At 44.6% G+C, this 19,194-nt stretch overlaps 1 protein-coding gene across 1 annotated transcript in view; it reads left to right on the top strand.

The window, feature by feature from the left end:
* VAT1L (vesicle amine transport 1-like) overlaps positions 1-19,194 on the top strand; it is a 125,214-nt gene that overhangs the window by 40,005 nt on the left and 66,015 nt on the right. The window contains exons 4-5 of the mRNA XM_004690359.2: positions 13,281-13,423; positions 18,570-18,673. Coding sequence (XP_004690416.1) covers positions 13,281-13,423; positions 18,570-18,673 — 247 coding nt within the window. The remainder of the gene's footprint in view (positions 1-13,280; positions 13,424-18,569; positions 18,674-19,194) is intronic.

Genomic DNA, 19,194 nt, shown 5'->3' with positions numbered 1-19,194 from the left:
AGGGAGCCTGGGATGCTAAATATTCCCATGAGAGTTGCCATCAGCAGATCTTCCCTTCCCTCTGGGCTGAAGGGTAAATGTGCTCTCATCCAGGGCACCTGGTGCCACGTTCCAGCCACGATGGGCTCTGCAGCATCACGAAGACTTTGCCGAGGGCCATGATGCTCAGAAAGTTGCTCTCTGAGGGCTGGCAGGGGATTGTGGAGCTTTGAGGACTGGCAGATTTCATCTCAGGTCAGGTACTTTCAGTGGAGTCACTGACCACATCAGAAAGAAGCCTGAAAACCAGTTCCTGTCCAGAGGCCTGCTTAACAAGGTGCCTTCGGTGAACAGTGACATTCAGGAAAGGCATGAGGGTAGAGTGCTGCACTGTGACACCGTCGTCCTGAGGAAAGGCGCTGCCTTCCTGCCAGGCTCGGCTGCACATTGTTCCACCACTCGTGTTTCAGGCATGGCAATGTGGGCAGTGGGCAGAGATGGGAGTAGGGGAGCCAGCATACACTGAGTCCCCCATTTGATGCAGGTCACTGCAGAACTTCTCTTTTTACACCCATTTCACATTCATAACACTCGGCGCAGGTAGTAACCCAACTTTACAAATCAGGCTGTTCAGGTTAATTGGGCCATAGTCCCTCGAGTGGTAGATCCAAAGGTCACGTCCAGTCTCACAGATGCCCATACCTGTGCTCACCTCTCCTGCCCCCCTTTAGGCCCTTTCCTTGACTTCAATGTTAGGGAGGTGAATTTGCCTGAGGCCCCCTTCACTTTCAGAATTAATATCCCCATTTCGATGATAAATTATGGGCTCATCCTACCTAACAAGTTTGCGGTTGAATTAATGCATTCATCAAAACCATAGCTCCAAATTGTGGGTACAAATTGTCATTTGGCTGGAAATGTGAATCTGGCATCCCACCATGCAAATATAATCATCCAGGAAATTTATCCAGATGCACTGCATGGAAGGCAGCCAGCCTCGAATCAGCTCTGGCCCACCGTGAGGCAGGTCCTGGGACTTGCACTGCTGTGGGCTGGGCTGACTCCCGGGGCAGGATGTGAGCCACACGGTGGCCAGAGTCTACGTCTTAGTTTGTGGAGGATTGGTGGGCTGTGCCCTGTCCTATGGTCACCATGGTCTCTGTTAGTGGGAAGTGGTAATGGCAAGACTTAGACTGGTGATTTCACAGAGGACTGAGCTGGGCAGGCTGTACACTGCCCCGAAACTCAGTTGCTGAGTGCATCAGGGGTGGTGTTTTGATTTCTTCTATGAGATGCAGTCAGGTGCAGCCACAGAGGAGATGGGAGAGGCTCAGGAGTTTATTATATTCACAGGTCCTGTAGACAGGAGAAAGGAAGCCAGGAGGCAGAAGAAAGGGGCAGAAGAGGAGCTTAAGAGGTCACTACTCTGTGAGGATTTCTGTGGAAAAGGTAGAAGAACAAATCCCACATGATCCCACTTATACTGGGCATCCAAAATCATCAAACTCAGAATCAGAGAATAGAATGTGGTTCCCATTGCAGACTAAAGAGAACAGGGGGTATGGGTCACAGGACTCAGCGCACCCATTCTGCAAGGTACATAAGCACAGTGCCTGCAGTTACAAGATTGCTGGCTACTTACAGACTGAAGAGGGTAAGTGTTCTCTCTCTCTCTCTCTCTCTCTCTCTCTCTCACACACACACACACACAAAGAGGGAAATATTCCAGGTGATGGTTAAGTGTATCTCATCACACATGGTGACAGTTTCATGGATATAACTTATCTTCAAACTTCATGAAGACATATAGATTAACTATGTTTCCCCCCCAGATCTTTCATATCTTGTTTTATACTGCCCACGTACATTGTCTCTCTGTAAGCTGAGCTGCCCCTCGCAGGGCCCTCTGAGATTTAAAGAAAGCCCTTTCCGTTCAGATGAGAGACCCAAGGTGTGAAAGTGAAGGGAGATCAGGACTGCAGTTTGCTGCAGAGCCAGCTGCTTTGCATCCTGTTCTGAAAGAGGTGCCCTTCATGGTCTAATACCCTCTGATCTCACCTCTGCCTCTCCCACGCCCTGCTTGGGCTGTCTCACCCTAGTACTCAGGTAGAAACATGCTGTGTTGTCGGGCCCACACCTCTGGCAGCTTACAACCTCACCCAAACTGCCCCCCCACCCCCACTCTGCCCTGAGCAGGGGACAGTGCTGTCACAGGTGCCCCAAGCTGGTGGACGCCAGCACTGACAGGACCACTCCTAGGGGAGACTTGAGAGAGGCCTCAGGAACCCAGCTGCACCAAGACCCAGTCCATCAGGAACACAGTGGAGAGTGGGCTCCTGTGGGTGCTGGCAGTCACTCTTCCTACCCTTCAGGAGCTTCTTCCATGGTCTTTGCCAGGGTGCCAGATTCTTCCAAGAAGGCCTCTACTGGGGGTGTGCCAATGGGAGGGGCAAGCAAAGGGGCAGGCCCACCTCAGCCAGTGTGGGGAGCATCTGCACTGACCTCAGGGGACTCGAAGCCACAGCCTATCTGCGATAAGCCTCTGAGAAAGAAATTCACTGAGAAAGAAATTTCACTGCCTGATCCTGTGTTAGCCTCACAGTCTATGCTCCTCCTCCAGCTGTTTCCCTCACTGCACCTTTCCTCACAGCATGTGCGTGTTTGAAAAGAGAACCAGGAAAATAGTAACTCTTGGCAAGCACACGAGCTTTCCCCATCACTGAGGAAAGGTTGAAACTGCTGCCTAAGGCATGTGGGCCAGACCCTGTCCACACCCAGCCAAGGGTAAAGGTCTTCCCCCTGGGGCCTCCCTTCCATGGGAAGGACATGTGTGCCCAGGCCCAGCCCTTTGACATGGTGGTCCTCTTGTGCTCCCCTGCCCTGTGCACCAGACTCTCTCTTCTGTGATACTGACCATTCAGCTACTCAGCTCAGGTAATGCAGGGGACTTGATGCTGTTACAGAGAGGCCTTTAAGGTGTGGTCTCCTCTTAGGGGGAGATACAAAAGAAATATTTAAGAAAGGAGACAAAGAGGAGCAAGTGGGGGGGGGGTTTGTGGGGGTGGTTGGTGTAAGAAGGGGAGGGAAATGGGGAGGAGGAGGAAAAGGGAATAGAAGGAAGGATGAGAGAGGAGGAAGAAGGAAGGAGGAGGAAGACAGAGGGGAAGGAGGAGGGAGGGAAAGGGGGAAGGAAGAGCAGGAGGAAGAAGAGGAAGTGGGATGAGATAGAGGAGTAAGGAAAAGAGAGAAGACAGATCCCAGCAGAATGGAAGATGTCTGGGTGGTGGTGATGTTACAGGGTAGCTCAGAGTGGATTGGGCCACCTGTCTGTGGGGCCTCACCCGTGAGCTCACAATTTTATTATACTACAGGTACACACAAAAGGGTCAATAACGGGTTTATTTGCAAAAGGGGAAAGGAATAGGAAACAACCCAGGGAAAGAGAGCGGGATACAAAGTAACTGGAATACGTTAGGGCTAGGCTGAATGAACACACAGAGTCACATGGTCAGGAGAGCTGCTTCCCAAGCAAGAGAGTGAGAGAACATGAGATGCAATCGTGCCCTATTTATCCCCCAAATGTCCCAGAATTCCTGCTAGCTCTGCCCTTGGGTCCTCACAGTTCTCTCCCTGGTACTGCTGGAGTAGTTTCCAATCACTGGAGTAGGGTGTAGGGTCCAGAAAGCTGGAGTAGGTGGTGGAGTCCATAAGACTCTGCAGAGTTCCTTTAGTGCATCCTTCCTCTTAAGCTGGAGTAGGGGGTGGAGTCCATAAAACTCTTCAGAGTTCCTTTAGGACATCCTTCCCCCTAACAATGTGGGCAGGTTTTAAGGCACACAAGAGCCATGTGTGGATCCAGGAGATTTCCCTTGTGCTGGTGGGGCTGGTTTCTACTTCAGAGTGTCATTAATAATGGAGAGCAAGGAACTTGGTTGTATAGTCAAGGAAGCTTGGGTTAAACCCCATCACCTCCATTGCTAGTCCCTCTCTTTTCTGAACCTCAGTTTCCATATACTAGCAGGATAACCCTGAATAATCCACTTGCTCTTTCTGAGCCTCCATCTCTGAGCCTGTCTTTATAACCAGAGTGTGTTGTTGGGGGGAGGGTGGGGAAATTGAGGTGTGTGTGTGAAGTATTTGAAGTAGTGCTAGGCAAAGCAACTGGCCAATGAGTGATGCCTCCTCTCCCTTGAGCCTCTTACACCCACCACTGCCTGGCATGGCACAGTGGTTATCACATGAGAACCAGACAACAACGTTCCGACCTGGTCGTAGCTGTTGCTGTGTGACTTTGTGGACAGTTGCATAACTGCTCTGTGCTCAGTGGGAAATGAGCATGAAAGAGGTACAAGCCCATGGAGTTCAGAATGCAGGTTGAGTGAGTGAGCTGGTGTTATAGAGTACGTAGAACCCTGCCTGGCACCCGGGAAGCTCCATGCAGTTGATGGGAAATAACAAACTACCCTCCTTGGCACTTTGCCCTCCTGCTTATCAATTGAGTGCCTCTGCAGTCAGCTGAGAACAGTGTGAGCAGAGGAAAAGGTTTAACGTCACCTTTGTGGTCAAGCCCTGAGCAGGAGCTGAGTAGCAGGAAAAGCGTGGCTAAACTCATAAAACAGAGCTTCAAACCTTGTTCAGGGACATGGGAGTGCTTTTCTCTTGGGGAGTCTCAAACCCCACAAGTCTGTTCATCCATTGCTGATCCACAGGATCCCAGATACTACATCCATGGGCTGTAATGTCAAGTTCAACTAGAAAAACAGGAAGTGGATTTTTACAATGTTACCACTGATCACAGAAGAAGGAAAATTTAGGGTCTAGGCAATCCTTGCCCATTAGGGGTTACTAAGGGAATTTGGGTATTAAACGCTGGTTTTATTTTAAAGATTTATGTATTTATACATACAAGACCTGGGGTACAGGCCAGATGTGCAGGGCATAAGAGGATTCACCAGAGACAGAGTGGGGAGCAGAACAGGCGGTTCTACTGAAATACACTGCTGAGGGGAGCAGCGGGTGAGACGGGAGAGGTCTGCTGTGCCATGTGGGTCAGCTCCCTGACCGGGGATCGAACTTGTGCTGCCGCGGTTGCTCCTAGCTCCATAGTGCTGAGACTTATCCCTTTTGCCATCAGGGAGGCCCAAAACTCAGGTTTTAAATAAAAGACCTGTTATATGAATTTCTGAGCACTGTGGGGGCCCTTTATATACTCATACCTACAGAAAGGGTTTTGAGTTTGAGCAACATCAGAATCTCCTAGAAGGCTTGTTAAAATGCCCTTGGCCAGGCCCTGCCGACAAACTGACTGGATCTAGGCCTGAGAACCTGCATTTATCACAAGCCTTCAGGTGATGCTCATACAGCTGATGAGGCCCCTCACAGAGAAGCTATCACTGGAAAAAGCAATTCTCTACCAATTCATCACAAAGAATGTGTGTACGGCTTTGTGGGATGAAAAAATAAGATGTTCTATTCTCGTATCTCCATCAGTCAAAAAATAAAATCTTGTTCCACCCTTCATTTTTTCCCCTGCTTTTCTCTCTCCTCCCCTAACTTCTTGTAGTTGAAATTCTCAGCACATGCGTCTTATAGGGAGTGGCATTTGTAGTTCAACTGCTTTGTAGTAGTAAACACAAGAAAGAAAATGAAAAGCTGGCTGCTTCTCAGGATGTACTAGTGTGAACACAGAATAGTCTTTGCTGCCTCTGATGGTGGGTCGCGCGGAGCAGCCCACATGTGGCATCTGAATTTTCTCTCCTCACAACAACTGAGTCAGCTGAAATGTTGAGCAGGGAAATGACAGCACTGATCTGTAAAACACCTGTCTAACCCTGTGGCTAGAGCCCAACCAGAGAGTTTATATTGTTGGAAAAGCGTAGGTATGGACCAAGTACCCCCCAGCCCAGACTTTGTGGTAATATTCCACTATCTTCCCTACTCTTAGTGCCTGCGTAAAAGCCAAGTGCCAATTCTTTTGGAGAAAAACAATTTCTCTCTCTCTTTTTTTTTTTTTTTTTTTTTTGCCAGCCTTCCTGGTACTTTCACAAACTCTTGCGAGCTGATTGTTTTCCGTTCTTTGACCACATGGATGGTCCGTGGTTTCCACAAACTGCTTAAAAGTGAAATCAACTCTTGGAAGAGATAGCCATGATTCTCTTTTAAAGGTGAACTCAGAAGCAATCCAGTTAGCCAGCAAAAGTTCCATTTTTCACCAGGCTTCAGAGCAAGAAGTTTATTTCATTGTCTTTGAGAAGCTTCTTCAAAAAGGCTCTTTTGATCCTGGCTAAAGATCCAGTAGTGATCTAGAAAGCATAAGACTGGAGAGACCACAGAGGTCAAGTTCAAGTTTCCCCATTAGTCTTTCCCCCAATGTGTCCTCATTTTCTTCACCTTTGCAAAAATGTGGTGCACCTATGTGGTCTTAGTTCGGTGATTGGAATTGGTGTTCTCACCCTACCGGCTTAGATATATGATTATATTTGGGATAGAATGTTTGTTTACTGATATCTGTTACCTCTATGAGAATGTAACTCAGGTTGACAGGGATGACACATAACTTGTTTGCTTTGTGTTTCCAGCACCTATCCTATTGTCTAATCTGTTAGAGACACAAAAACTAGCCCTATAGTAATGGGGTAAATGAATCAATGAAGTAGTAGAGAGGCTGAAATTCAGATTGCTGGGAATCAGCCAGGAGAAATGACAAGGAAGAGGACTCCAGGCAGCGAGGCCTGCAGGTGCAAAGGCCTAGTGGTGAGACTGAATGTGGTGCTTAGAGAAGACTGAACATTTTTTTGGTTAAAGCTACAGTGCTTGTGCCTTATCCAGCATTTGCTGACAGAATACAGACAGTATCTGTATTCAGAGATCCTGAAATGAACCCATCTACCCTGTGCCTCTTACTTAGTTGAGTCTCCAGTGCTGAATTCTGAATCTCAGTGTACTGACAGCTTCATCTACCCCAAGTACCCACTGGGGGTAGCCAGAGTTTCAACCAGGTGCAGTACTAACTTCACAGCAGTTTAGGTAAAATCTGCTGGGTACTAATTACTTAGTACATGCCAGGCATCACATTCAGCCTTTTAAAATAATTGATTCTTCCAATCATTTGTGCCCTATGCCTAGCTTTTCTGGACTAGGGTCTTGCTTTGAATTGCCACTCTTATATCAATCATATTTCAGCTCTCTTGTAACTGCTGTCTCTAAATTTCCCACTGCCATAGGTGCTCTGCTTTAGGGGACCACCAATGGCCCCCTTGGGAATGAGAGGACTCCCATGGAACTGGGACAAGGGAGACTCCCTAGGATAGGGCTGAGCTGGTTGAAATATGTTCACCCCAAAGAAAAGCTCTCCAGAGCGAATTCATAAAGATTCGCAAACAGGTATTAGCGACCATGGTTTTCTCCAAACCTGCAGTTCTGGTCAACTGCTCTGGTGCTAGCTAGAGGGATAAGAAACTAACAGCAGAGTGGCCTTGAGTAACAGGACCCGACTTTGACTTCCAGCTTTATCACTTACAAAGCCATATAGCTTAACTTTGGATATGTCCCTTTTTTTTTTTTCTCTGAACCACTATTTTCAGGTATAAAAGAGAAGCAAAAACAGTTACTCCAGAAGTAGTTTAAGGCTTTAATGAAGCACTCTAACACAGTGCCTGGTGCCAGATGAGACAGAAAGCACAGCTGATGTCACTGCTGAATTGCTAACTGTAGGGCAGAGAAGCAGAGAAGCAGAGTTCTTATATTCCGCAGAAGGAAAGGACAATCAATTAAAAAACATGTACATGCAAATCCCATCTACTGCTCTTGCTGGGAGAATGGACTGTCTCTTTCATTTCATGTTCTAGGTCTGCAGATAAATTACAAATTCTTTTTTATTGAAAATTCGCTACATTTTCCACAAATATTTATTGAGTCCTTGTTATTTGCAAAGCGTGTGAGAGAAATAAGGCTAAATTAGATGCTGATCCTGTACTCATCTGGGAGTTGGAAAAGGGCGAGCACAGATTTTTCTGTAAATGTAAGGGAAATCACTTCCCTGCTTAAATATTTAAGCATTATTTACTCTAGAAAGTCATGGAAGAGCTTGCAATTCTCTTTGCAATCTCTCATTGCCTAAATGAACTAATAGAGTCAAAGGGGTAAGGGCAGCAAATACATGTACACAGAATTTGCACTTTACATGAATTATTATTTATATATTAACATAAATATTCATAATATGTAAAACTGGATACTCTGCTAATTATATTAAATACATATAATTATATTCTTTATTTTATTATACTGATTACATATTATAATCTGATTATAATACATAATCAGTATAACTGATAATATCCTATCTAGGACTATTATATCCTAGATATTACTGATTATATTGTGAACATATACTAGTGATACATATATACATGTAATATTGATATGTATAATTACATAATACTGGATATATATATTGTACGTAACATATTAATATGATATATAATATCATATCCTCATGATGCATAACATATGTATATTACATAATAAAATATAAGATACAATTATATTTGTAACCCAGTTACTTACATCACCTCGTTTTATTACCACATGTATCTTTCTATTTAAGGTACAAGTGGTAAAGCTCTGCTTGGGTCAGAGATTAGTTATGTTATTTAAACCTATGCTTTATTCTCACTTGATAATAACAAACATAGAAATCTGCAAATATTGAGGGACTTCCACTCTTAAAAAAACAGAAACAACAAATGCTGGCAAGGATGTGGAGATAAAAGAGCACACTTACACTGCTGGTGGGAATGTCAGCCGGCCCAGCCACTTGGAAAGATGTAGGGAAGTGCCTCAGAACACTAAAAACGGAGCTACCATATCACCCAGTGATTCCAGCCCTAGGGGATATTCTCAAAGGATTCAAAAACATTAATTTGAAAGGAAACCTGTATTCACAGCCAATGAGGGGAGAGAGGGGAAGCAAAACGGGAGGGATGACCACAAGGGAATATGTGATGGCTTGTGGATACGGTGGTGGGACAGCTATGGGACCACAGCCATGTAAGAAAAATATTTAATTTTAATAAATGATGAGGGGCTTCTGCATTACATCACTGCCCCCCTTTAAAAGTTCCCCATGGATCCATCCAAATTCTACCAAACCTCTGTCATGTGCCGAGAGCTGCCTGGTTTACTGGGGTACAAAGCCAAGTGTGGCTAGGACCCTGACTATCATGGGGTTCACAGATGGGTCAGTTAGCAGCTACAGACAGATGAGGGGGCCACTATCCTGAAGGAAGGAACCACAGGCCTGTGGAGGCACAAAGAGAGGTGAGTAGCCCTGTCTGGGATGCTGGGAAGGCTTTCTGAAAGAGGAGGTATGTCAGGGGAGTGGTGTGTGTGGTCTGAAAAATACAAACACAAGTTTGGTGGCGGAAGGCCGTGAGCAAAGTGCTAGTAGCACATATATAGGCAGTAATGATGGGATGGCAGATCTGCCCTACTGCTGACACAAGTCCATACACTGAAGTCCTAACCATCACAGTAGCAGCGGTAACAAGGGGTGACCAAGGTTGCTATTCTAAATGTGTGGTGCGCCCGGTCCTGTATTCACATAGCAATCTTGTGTGCCTACAGCATTTCAGCCCCACGCTGGGATGAGCAATCTGAGGAACCGATAGGTTGCTGGGGTAGCTCAGCTGCTGAGTCCCACAGATAGAGGTTCTTGGCCTTGGATCAGTGACCTGGTTTCTGTCTTCCTCAGTAAAGGAGGTTAGAGCTTCCTTTGGAGGACTTGGAAGCATAATTTACTGGAAGGAGGATCACAGGACACCAGGCTCCTGGCATTGTCTCTCAGTGTCCATGTTTGGTTAGAGAGTGCACATTGGAAATCAAGACAATGAGGCCAGTTGAATCCAATCCTAGAGGGCCACCCATGTGATGATAGGTGTGCATTTCATCCAAAAGCCTTGATAGGCTCTGGGAAGCACTGCAACAAACAGGGCAGATCGCAGTGTGCGTCTGAGGAAATCACTTTGCCCCGATGTGAAGTACTCAAGTCCATTAGGAGAGTGTCCTTATAGGAAGTGTGACACAAAGACTAAGAAGTGACAGTCACAAAGGAAGTCAAGTGAAAACTAATGGATGTGGGGAAGAGGGAGGACAGGTGTCCCGGGTGGTCCTGAGATGAGATCTCTGAGTTTAGCAGTGAGTGAAGGGTGTGATTCCATCCACGGAGGCAGGAAATGCAGTAAGATGAGTGTTAAAGGTTGAATTGTTTCCCCACTCCCAAGTCCCTAGTTTGAAGGCCGATCCCCCTGTAATCTTATTTGGAGTCAGGGTCTTTACAGAGAATATCAAGTAAAAATGAGGTCACTGAGGGTGGCCCTCATCCAATGTGAGTGGTGTCTCATAAGAAGAGGAAGGTGGGCACAGATTGGCACCAAGGGAAGATCCTGTGAAGAGATACAGGGAGAAGAGGGACATCTACAAGAGAAGAGAGAGACCTAGACCAGACCCTTCTTCCACAGCTCTCAGAGGAAACCCACCTTGCCAAAACCTTGATGTCAGCCTCCCAGCCTTCAGAAATGTGAGACTGTCAGTGTCTATTGTTTAAGTCACCTAGTTTGTGATGCTCTGTTACAACAGCCCTCACAAACTACTCCAGAGGCATCACTCATTTTGAGAGAGCTTTGAGTTATGTACTGGATCAGTTCAATTGACTTTTTTGTTGTAATTACTGCAGAGAAGAGCTGGGGTGTAAACCAGAGGTGCAGGGGGTGGAACAGACATAGAGTAGGGAGCGGACTGGGAAGATTTCCTGAAATACACTGCTGAAGGGAGCATCAGGCAAGACAGCAGAGGTCTGCTGTGCCATAGGTGGTTTAGCTCTCTGGCTGGGCATCAGACCCAGGCTCTAGCAGTAACAGAACTGAGACTTAACCTCTAGGCCACCAGGGAGGCCTGAATGTTTTTTTTTTTTTAATACATTTTTTACATTAGTGTTCATTTTTGTACAATGTTTGCTTTCTCCTCTCAGGTGCAATCCCCATACAATTACCACCACCAAGGCACCCATGAATCATCACCATAGTCTCCGTGCTCTTCCCTCCCCTCCACCTTGCTATTGAAAAACAACACCTAGGCAACAAAACCAAAGGTATTTCAATAGCAAGGTGGAGACTGATGCCAAAATGGTAGCTCACTACACAAGACCAGTCTCCATGGGGGGTGGGGGGAAGGGGAGTTGGTGCTCGGACTAGGCAGAAATTCGGGTGTGTTGATCATGTCTTACCTCCCAGCAGTCACCTCACACAATGGGAATTTGAAAGATAACAGAGTTTGTTAAATGTCATGTCTTCCAGAGTAGGGGCTCTGGCGTGCAATGGAGAGTATGCTGGCCTTCCCAGAATTGTCTAGTAAGGACAGAGGGCAGGGGGAATCACCTGGATGTTGGAGCATCAGGTTCAGCAGGTTAGCTCCAGTCCCAAGATGGAACTGTAATGGTGGGATAGACAAAGCCAGAGAATTTTAGAGAATTTCTGTGTTGGTTGCTGATATTTACACTCACTGGGAAGAACAGTCCTCTTTTTGTTCTTTAAAATCAGGGGACAACAACAACAAAGTAAACAAATAACAAGGCTATTCTTAGAACAGAGAACTGTAGCCTGTCTGAAGTCTGAGGTTCACTCTCATATTCTGAAATGCTGACCTCCAAGTGAGCATGTCAATGGCATGCTATTTTAGGTTGTAACTTGGAAGTCTGCTTAGCTTTAGATGTCAAAATAAGTAGACAGCATGTCACTAGAAAGTGGCAGTAAATGGAAGTCAGGAGACCTTGCTTTGAACCTCCTATCTGCCTCTGAGAGCTGGGTTGGTGTGCCCTTTTGGCACGCCTTTTCTCTTGTCTATCTATAAAACAATGACAGGGAGAGGGGCACTGAGACATTCTATGATTCTTTCCATATTGTCTTTAATTGCTAATATTAGAAAAAAAGAGTATTTTTACAGACTGAACTGCCAGCCTGATTTGGTTCATCAACGGAAGACATGTAATAAAGCAAGAGGCAGAAATTAGTATCCGGAATGGTTTTGGTATAATAACGTCCTTCCTTGATAGTATCTGCTTCCTTAAGATGGCACGTGGAACACCTGAAGAGACAAGGTCCTGGTTTGAGAATGCATCTTAATTACCTTGAACTGGGTTTTACTGGGAGGTGTCTGAATGCTTTTGATCACAGGATTTTGTTCAATGACTTAAGTTTCAATAATATTGTAAAAAGACACAGAACAACCACTCATTCCCAGTGGTATCTGTGGCTTCTTTGAGGTCATTTAATATTTAAACCTCTGTTGGTCTTTTCTTTTTCTGCCTGAATATCTCGGTCCTGTAGATAATAAGCCAATGGTACAGGTATGAGGTTTATCACGGGCCTAGAAATACTATGTTTTATGCCAGATGTCTGACCTGGACTGCCTGTTGCCTAAATTTAAGACATCACAGAGGATGCTATCAGTCCCACTCGGTTCAGCCTACTGACCACATAGGGCATCTTTCTGGCCATGGAACATGATTGGTCTGTGAAGACAAACCAGACATCTATAAAAGTTATTTCCGCAGAAGTAACCCTCAACCAATACTAGATGATCATTTGGTAGATCCACCCTCACTAGGATAACTCTGGGGAGTTGCTGTTGTTTTTTTTTTTTTTTTTTTTTTTTTTTGATGGGCATTTCTGGAAGGGTTTGAGCTGGTTCTAAAGGATATGAACTTGAGTGCACAGCCTTTATTGGCTGCCTTTGTATCCTTTCCTCATGCCCTGATATTTCCTGAGATCATTTTCCAGATAAAGCCTTTAAACTTGAATCCTTGCCTTCTGGGATCCAAACAAAGACACCCCCTGCAGGAAGCCTCTGGATTAGCATCATTATTGCTAATTTATAGATTAGAAACATGAGGCACATGGGTAAATAGTAGCTGTTAAGTCTGGGGTTTTGCTGGCTCTTCTTTGCCTTCCTCTTCACCAGTGGTTCTCAACCAAGGGTCATTCTGTGCCCCAGCAGACATTTATATATGCTGGGAGACATATGTGGTTGTTACAACTGGCGGCTGCTGTTGGCACCTGATAACTGGATGCCAGGAAGGCTGTTACACATCTTTCATTGCACAATTTAGTTCCCACACCAAAGACGGGTCCATCCATAGAAAGACCTACCATGGCAGAGTTGGGACATCCTGCTCTACAACCAACATAACGAGCTTCTGGATGGCAGCTCTCACAAGTGACTTGGCTCTTGTGTTTCACTTCCAGGGCCAAGCTGTGGCTCAGCTGTGTTCCACCATCCCCAATGTCACTGTCTTTGGGACAGCTTCTACTTTCAAACATGAAGCAATCAAAGACTCTGTGACCCACCTCTTTGATCGAAATGCAGACTATGTGCAAGAAGTGAAAAGGTAAGGTCTTTGCTCTCTGGACAGCAAGCCAATCCTTGCTCATCTCTCTCTTAGAGGACAGTCATAAAGAAGTGAGCAAATAATAATAATACAAACATATATGGTGTGCTTGGTATTACTGGTTGTGTGCAGATACTTCACAAGTACTAACTCATTTAATCCTCTCAAACACCCTTTTATCCCTGTTTTGAAAAGGATAAGCCTGAGGAATAGCAGTGAAGAAACTTACAAGCTAATTTATGAAAGCCAAGCTAGCTCCTCTCACACTGTCTTAACACAGTGGGTCAGTCCAAGAAGGAACACACACACATGACATAGCACTCAGGCTCTTGGCCACAACCAACCTAAAGCAAACTGGCAAGGGTCTTCTGCGAGCCAGAAGGTCCTGGCGTAAGGAGTAGTTGTGGCACTTGAATTCAAGCCAGGTATCCTGACTCCTGACTGCGGAAATAGCATGTGCTAAACGGGGTCAGGCAGGGCTTGGCAAGACCAGTGCATCTGGATGTAGTGGGGTGTGGGAGATAGTGGGAGCCAAGGGTCACAATGTGGGGCTCTTGGAGAACACTATAAACAGGGAGCTCCTGCCTTCTGATTTCTCGTGCAATTGGTCCATCCCCTCATCCTCTCCCTGTCCTTGATGTGCTGCCTTTACCCCCACACAATGATTTCTGCTGTTGTCAGAAGAACAGATACTGACATCTGAGACCCACTGCACTATCCCCTTCTTTCTAAAGCAACTTCCAACAGCTCATTAATTTTGTTATTTTGTATTTTTTATATTAAGTTACTTATATTGAGGTCACGTTCATTTATATTACTGTATTTTTTGGGGTACAGGTACATACCTCCTCAAATGCATGTCACCACACTATAGCCACCACCAAAACCCTAATAATTTTCTACCAAAGTCACCTCACTCTCGTAGCCACATGACTTTTTTTTGTCTTACAACTTTTAAAAATTTATTATAATAGTTTATTTTTACATCATTTTGTGCCTTTTTCCATGTCAGTTGTAATCCCTGTGGGCTTCCCACCACCAAATCACCTGTGTACCATCACCATACTCCTGTGCACTCCCATTTTTTATCCCATTCCCCATGCCACTCCCATAAAATGTCTCTGGTATATAGTTGTTCGTCATTATTCCCCCACTACCACGCCTATTCTTTATGTAGCACAACTTTTTGAGAGACCCTGGGATTAGATAAAATAATAACTGGGAGGCTGCAAACAAAGTGCCTTTTGCCCCACTAAATCTACCCTCAGGAAGCAATCCTAAAGAAGATAAAAGCAACAGGTATGTGTGGCCCACTGTAGAGCCAAACGCTGCTTCTGATTCATTGTCGGTGCTCACAGATCCCAATAGAGTGAATTATAGCATTGTCTGCCAGAGTGAAAATTCAGAAGCAGCCTTCATTATCAACAGAAGGAAAATGGTTCAGTTGATAATGCTACACCCACCCACTCAAGTATTTTGCAGTCTCCAAATATGACAATTATGAAGACTTTGTTGCAAAAGAAAAAAATAATACCCATGGAGGACTGTGTGAAAAAAAAAAAAAAAAGCAGAATGCCAGATTTTATCTACACTGTGATCACAGCTTTATATAAATTCTTGGCATATTTCAGGATTTGAAAGGGAGAGGGGAAGAAACTCAATCCCTAACATGTCACACGAGTGGAATACAGTGATTTCTCTTTATGGATTTAGGTCATGGATTTGGTTCATAACACTATTTTGTATGTGATTAACTAGAAAAAAATGACATAAAATTTCCCAACATGAAAATTCTTTTATAAGCCAGTCAAGCTGTACAACTTAAAATTTTTTTTTCTTAGCTTTGAACCAGGCATTGTAAAGGGAACAAGAAAAAAAAAGAAAAAAGAAAAAAAATTATTAAAATAGACCTAACCTGTATGTCACTTGCCCCTCCTCTGACTGGGAGATGACCAATCTTGAAGCTGAGGAGAATAATTAGGAAACTTAAGTCAAGTGCATCGACTTTAAAGGCATCAAGTTAGAGGAGCAGAGACAATTTTATGTACCCCTAGGCCATGTGGCAAGGCCAGATTCTCTCACTTTACAGACCAGAAAACTAGGACCCAGGATCAATCTGACTTTAGAGGGCTGTGATTATATGAACTTTCTACTCTGCACACCTCTACCTGGCTTACTAAAGGAATTCAGGGAACTTCTGTGGGTGAGGACTCCGTTCTTCCCATTGATAGCAGGGATGATTTCACAGGTGTGAACAAGTGTCAGAACTCATCAAATTATACACTGTAAATATGTGCAATGCATTGTTCATTGTGTCTCATTGAAGCTGTTAAAAACCCTCCTTTCAAGATAATTAAATAAACAATATTTTCTAGACTTCATTTTGTGAGAAATAGGTGCACAATATTATTTCAGGCATGGTGTTCTTTTGTTCATTCGTTCATCCATCAACAAATGGGCTACAAAGCACAGTATGACTTGGGGAGACAGACTGATAAAGGAGTCATTGCAGATGCTGGAGTTAGCACCTGGCAGGGAGCAGCAGGGCTCTGGAGGAACTCAGGGAACATGTCTAATTGGAGGTTCATGCAACATATGGGAGATCATTTTCAGGCATCTCTTGTTTTATGAAGATATTGTCCTTGTTTTTCAGAGGACATAGGGAAAGTGCTGCCTGTTTAAATAGTGGCACCTGGTGTGCCCTGTGGCTAGACTACAGCCCCAAGTGGTTCTGGCTGTAGAGTTTTGTCTTTCTGTGATTCACATTAACTAATACATAGAGTTGTGGTGGCTGGTCCCTGAGTGAGGAAGCCAAGTGTGCAGATGAAAGCCTGCCAGGTAGATGGTGGTCCTGGGATGGCAGGAAAGGGCTAGATCAGGGTTTCTCTGCCTCAGTGCTCTGAACATTTGGGAGGATAATTCTGCTGTTGGTGGCATCTTATCCTAGGAAGTTTAGCGGCATTCACGGTTTCTACCCAGTATCTATCAGTTGCTCTTCTACCCCCAAAGTCAAAACAATATAAAATGTTTCTAACAATGCCAAGTGGCCTAGGTGGGGATGGGGGAGCAGACCTCTTCCAGTTGAGGACTACCGGGCAAGATTTACCTGAGTCCTTGAAAGCCCTTAAATAGAGTTCAATTAGACTGTGTCAGAAACAACAGAAACCATTTCAGGGTTGAGACAGGTAAACACAATTAGAAAAGGCAGGTCTGTGAAGAATTGATTTGGCTGCTGTGCCAAGGGTGAGTGGTGAAGTAAAGCCAGAGTCAAAGGGAGTGAACCACAGAAAGGTTAAGGAAGAGATGGAGTCATGGAGGTCACCACAGAGAAGATGATGTGGTGATGCCATGTCTATGTGGTGCCAAGAGAGGATGCCCAGGTTTCCTAACAATGGGCCAGGGAGGCTGACTGGTTTCTTTTATACAGGACAGCCATTCCATGAGAGTCAGCCCCCTGTGCAGCTGACTAGGAGAAGCAGGGTCTGAAGCTTGTGTGAGTAAGAACCCCAAGTGACTGCTAGGAGCTGGCTCTGGAGTTGTAGAAACAAAAATGACACAGGAACTCAAACCAAAACTGCACAAAGTTCAGAGAGGAAGGAGGCAAGCACACATAGTAGTGGGTCTGCTGTGTGCCCACATGACTGAGGTCTGTAGGTCCCAGTCCTAGGCCAGATTGAGGGTACAAGGTCAAAAAGATGTAGTGATCATACATACTTCCTGTTCTTCTGTACCCTCAGTGCTGAGCATGGGCCTTTCACACAGTATGTGCTTAGCAAAATACTAATGGAAATGAATGAGGGTAATCACTTGGAGAGACCAGGGTGAAGAGATCAAGAAGAATTATTAGAGGTGGTATTGCTAAATTCATGTGGTAGCCATCAGTAGTAAGCTTTCATTGAGAAGCCTACCGTGTGCCAGGCACTGTGCTCAGTACATTGTGAAAAGCCTATTGTGTACCAATTACTATGATACACCTATAGTGCACCAGGTACTGTGTTCAGCCCTCCATGAGAAGCCTTCTGTACATCAGGTTCTGCTGGGCCCTCTGAAGTAGACTCAGGAGTTCAGAAGTGCTGGTTAAAGATACAGTACAGTCGTGCACCCAGAGTAAAAGAATTCAGTAAAATAAGAAATGAGAATCAAACATCCAACTGGAAAATAAGGTTACTATAAGTAGGAATTAATATTTCTTGGTGAATTCAAAGGGTCTCACTCCCAGTAATGACACTCTTGGGCTTACCACTCAAGAGAAAGTCTTCATTGACTCTTGTGGTAGGGAGCAAAGAGGTAACATTCACAGTAAAGAGGCCAGGGGTTGGGGACAAAGAAAGGATCAGCAATTCCAACTTGCTGCTGAATTTGGCCCAGGGGATCTCTGAGCTGTGCTATTTTCTTTGCTTTTGAAATCTGCAGAGATTTACAACATTGGGAAAAAGCAGACAAAAGAACTGTTCATTGCTTTTGACCCTCTTCCTCAAAGACTCCACTTCAGATTGAACCTTGAAATTGGCTGAATAGAAGTTTGCAAAATTAACTTGAATTTATGACTTCACTGAGGAGAGAGGTGAAGAGGGAGCAAAGTCACTCCTTGCTAAACCTGAATTCCGTGATGATTGAGAACATGTCTTTATTCACCGCTCTTTTCAGCACTCTGGACAGCGCCTGATACATTATCCTGCATTCCAGGCAAATGAACTGTTAACTGGTTGACTTACAGAATGACTGCAATGTAGCTTGCAATGGACCAAACATTTCATTTGCCACCTCATTCTATTCTTAGCACAAAAAAGGCTATTTATCCTTTATAAAGGATAAGTTTAAGCCTCGGATAAGTTTAAGCCTCAGATAAGTTTAGTGAGGCAGGTACACAAATTCAAGTTCTGATATCTTTACTTGTTCCTCAGTCCAAACTGAGCAGCATCAATCGCTATTCAGATTTTTAGCCACCTTCAGCTTTATGGAATAGTAAGAGTAGCACCCAATTTTGCTAAATACACCTCCCTGACTTCTGCTCCATTTCCTGTTACTCCCAGAGCTCTCACTGTTGCTGATAATGGGAGTAAAAATAAAATACATGAAGGGAAAGGGCATAGAGAGTTGATCCCTGACATGTTACAGTATTTTACTTTATTTTCTCCCCATTTAGAATCTCTGCTGAAGGAGTGGACATTGTTTTGGATTGCCTCTGTGGGGACAATACCGGAAAAGGTCTCAGCCTTCTCAAACCCCTGGGAACCTATATTTTATATGGTGAGTGTAAACAGAAGTGAGGGATGTGGTCAAATATAGACAAAGACTCTAAAATATGAAAAATGTCGGCGGTAATGAGATTGAGGACAGTTAGTTTTTTAATGTTTTCTATGATTTTCTATTGTCTTTGTTTTCAATTATAACCTAATTGCCCCCCCCCACCAAGAGCACTTGTCAATTCAAAAGGGGTAAAGCAACACCAAGTCAGTGTTCTCAAGGAGATGAAACTTGACCCACAGAAGGTGATACTGATGATGGAAAATATCAGTGCCTTCGAGGAAGTACAAAAGGTGAAGGAATGAAGAACCCCCAGTTGGATGAAGAGGAGTGGCTAAGATATGGGCTTTTTTTTAGGGGAGTTCTTCACAACTGGAAATGAAAGAGCAAAGTACATGCTTTCCTTTTTCTAAACTATTCCTTAAGGCTCCAAGCAAGTCAGAAGCCTGCATGGATGGAGCAGGTGTCTGCTTCTGTCTCCACTTACTTGCTCTGAGGTTTAAGGGATTTATGGAAGACATTTA

Source organism: Condylura cristata, unplaced genomic scaffold (genome assembly GCF_000260355.1).
Source record: "Condylura cristata isolate star-nosed mole 26May11 unplaced genomic scaffold, ConCri1.0 scaffold00028, whole genome shotgun sequence".
Lineage (NCBI taxonomy): Eukaryota > Metazoa > Chordata > Mammalia > Eulipotyphla > Talpidae > Condylura > Condylura cristata.
This window is presented reverse-complemented; position numbering and strand designations above follow the sequence as displayed.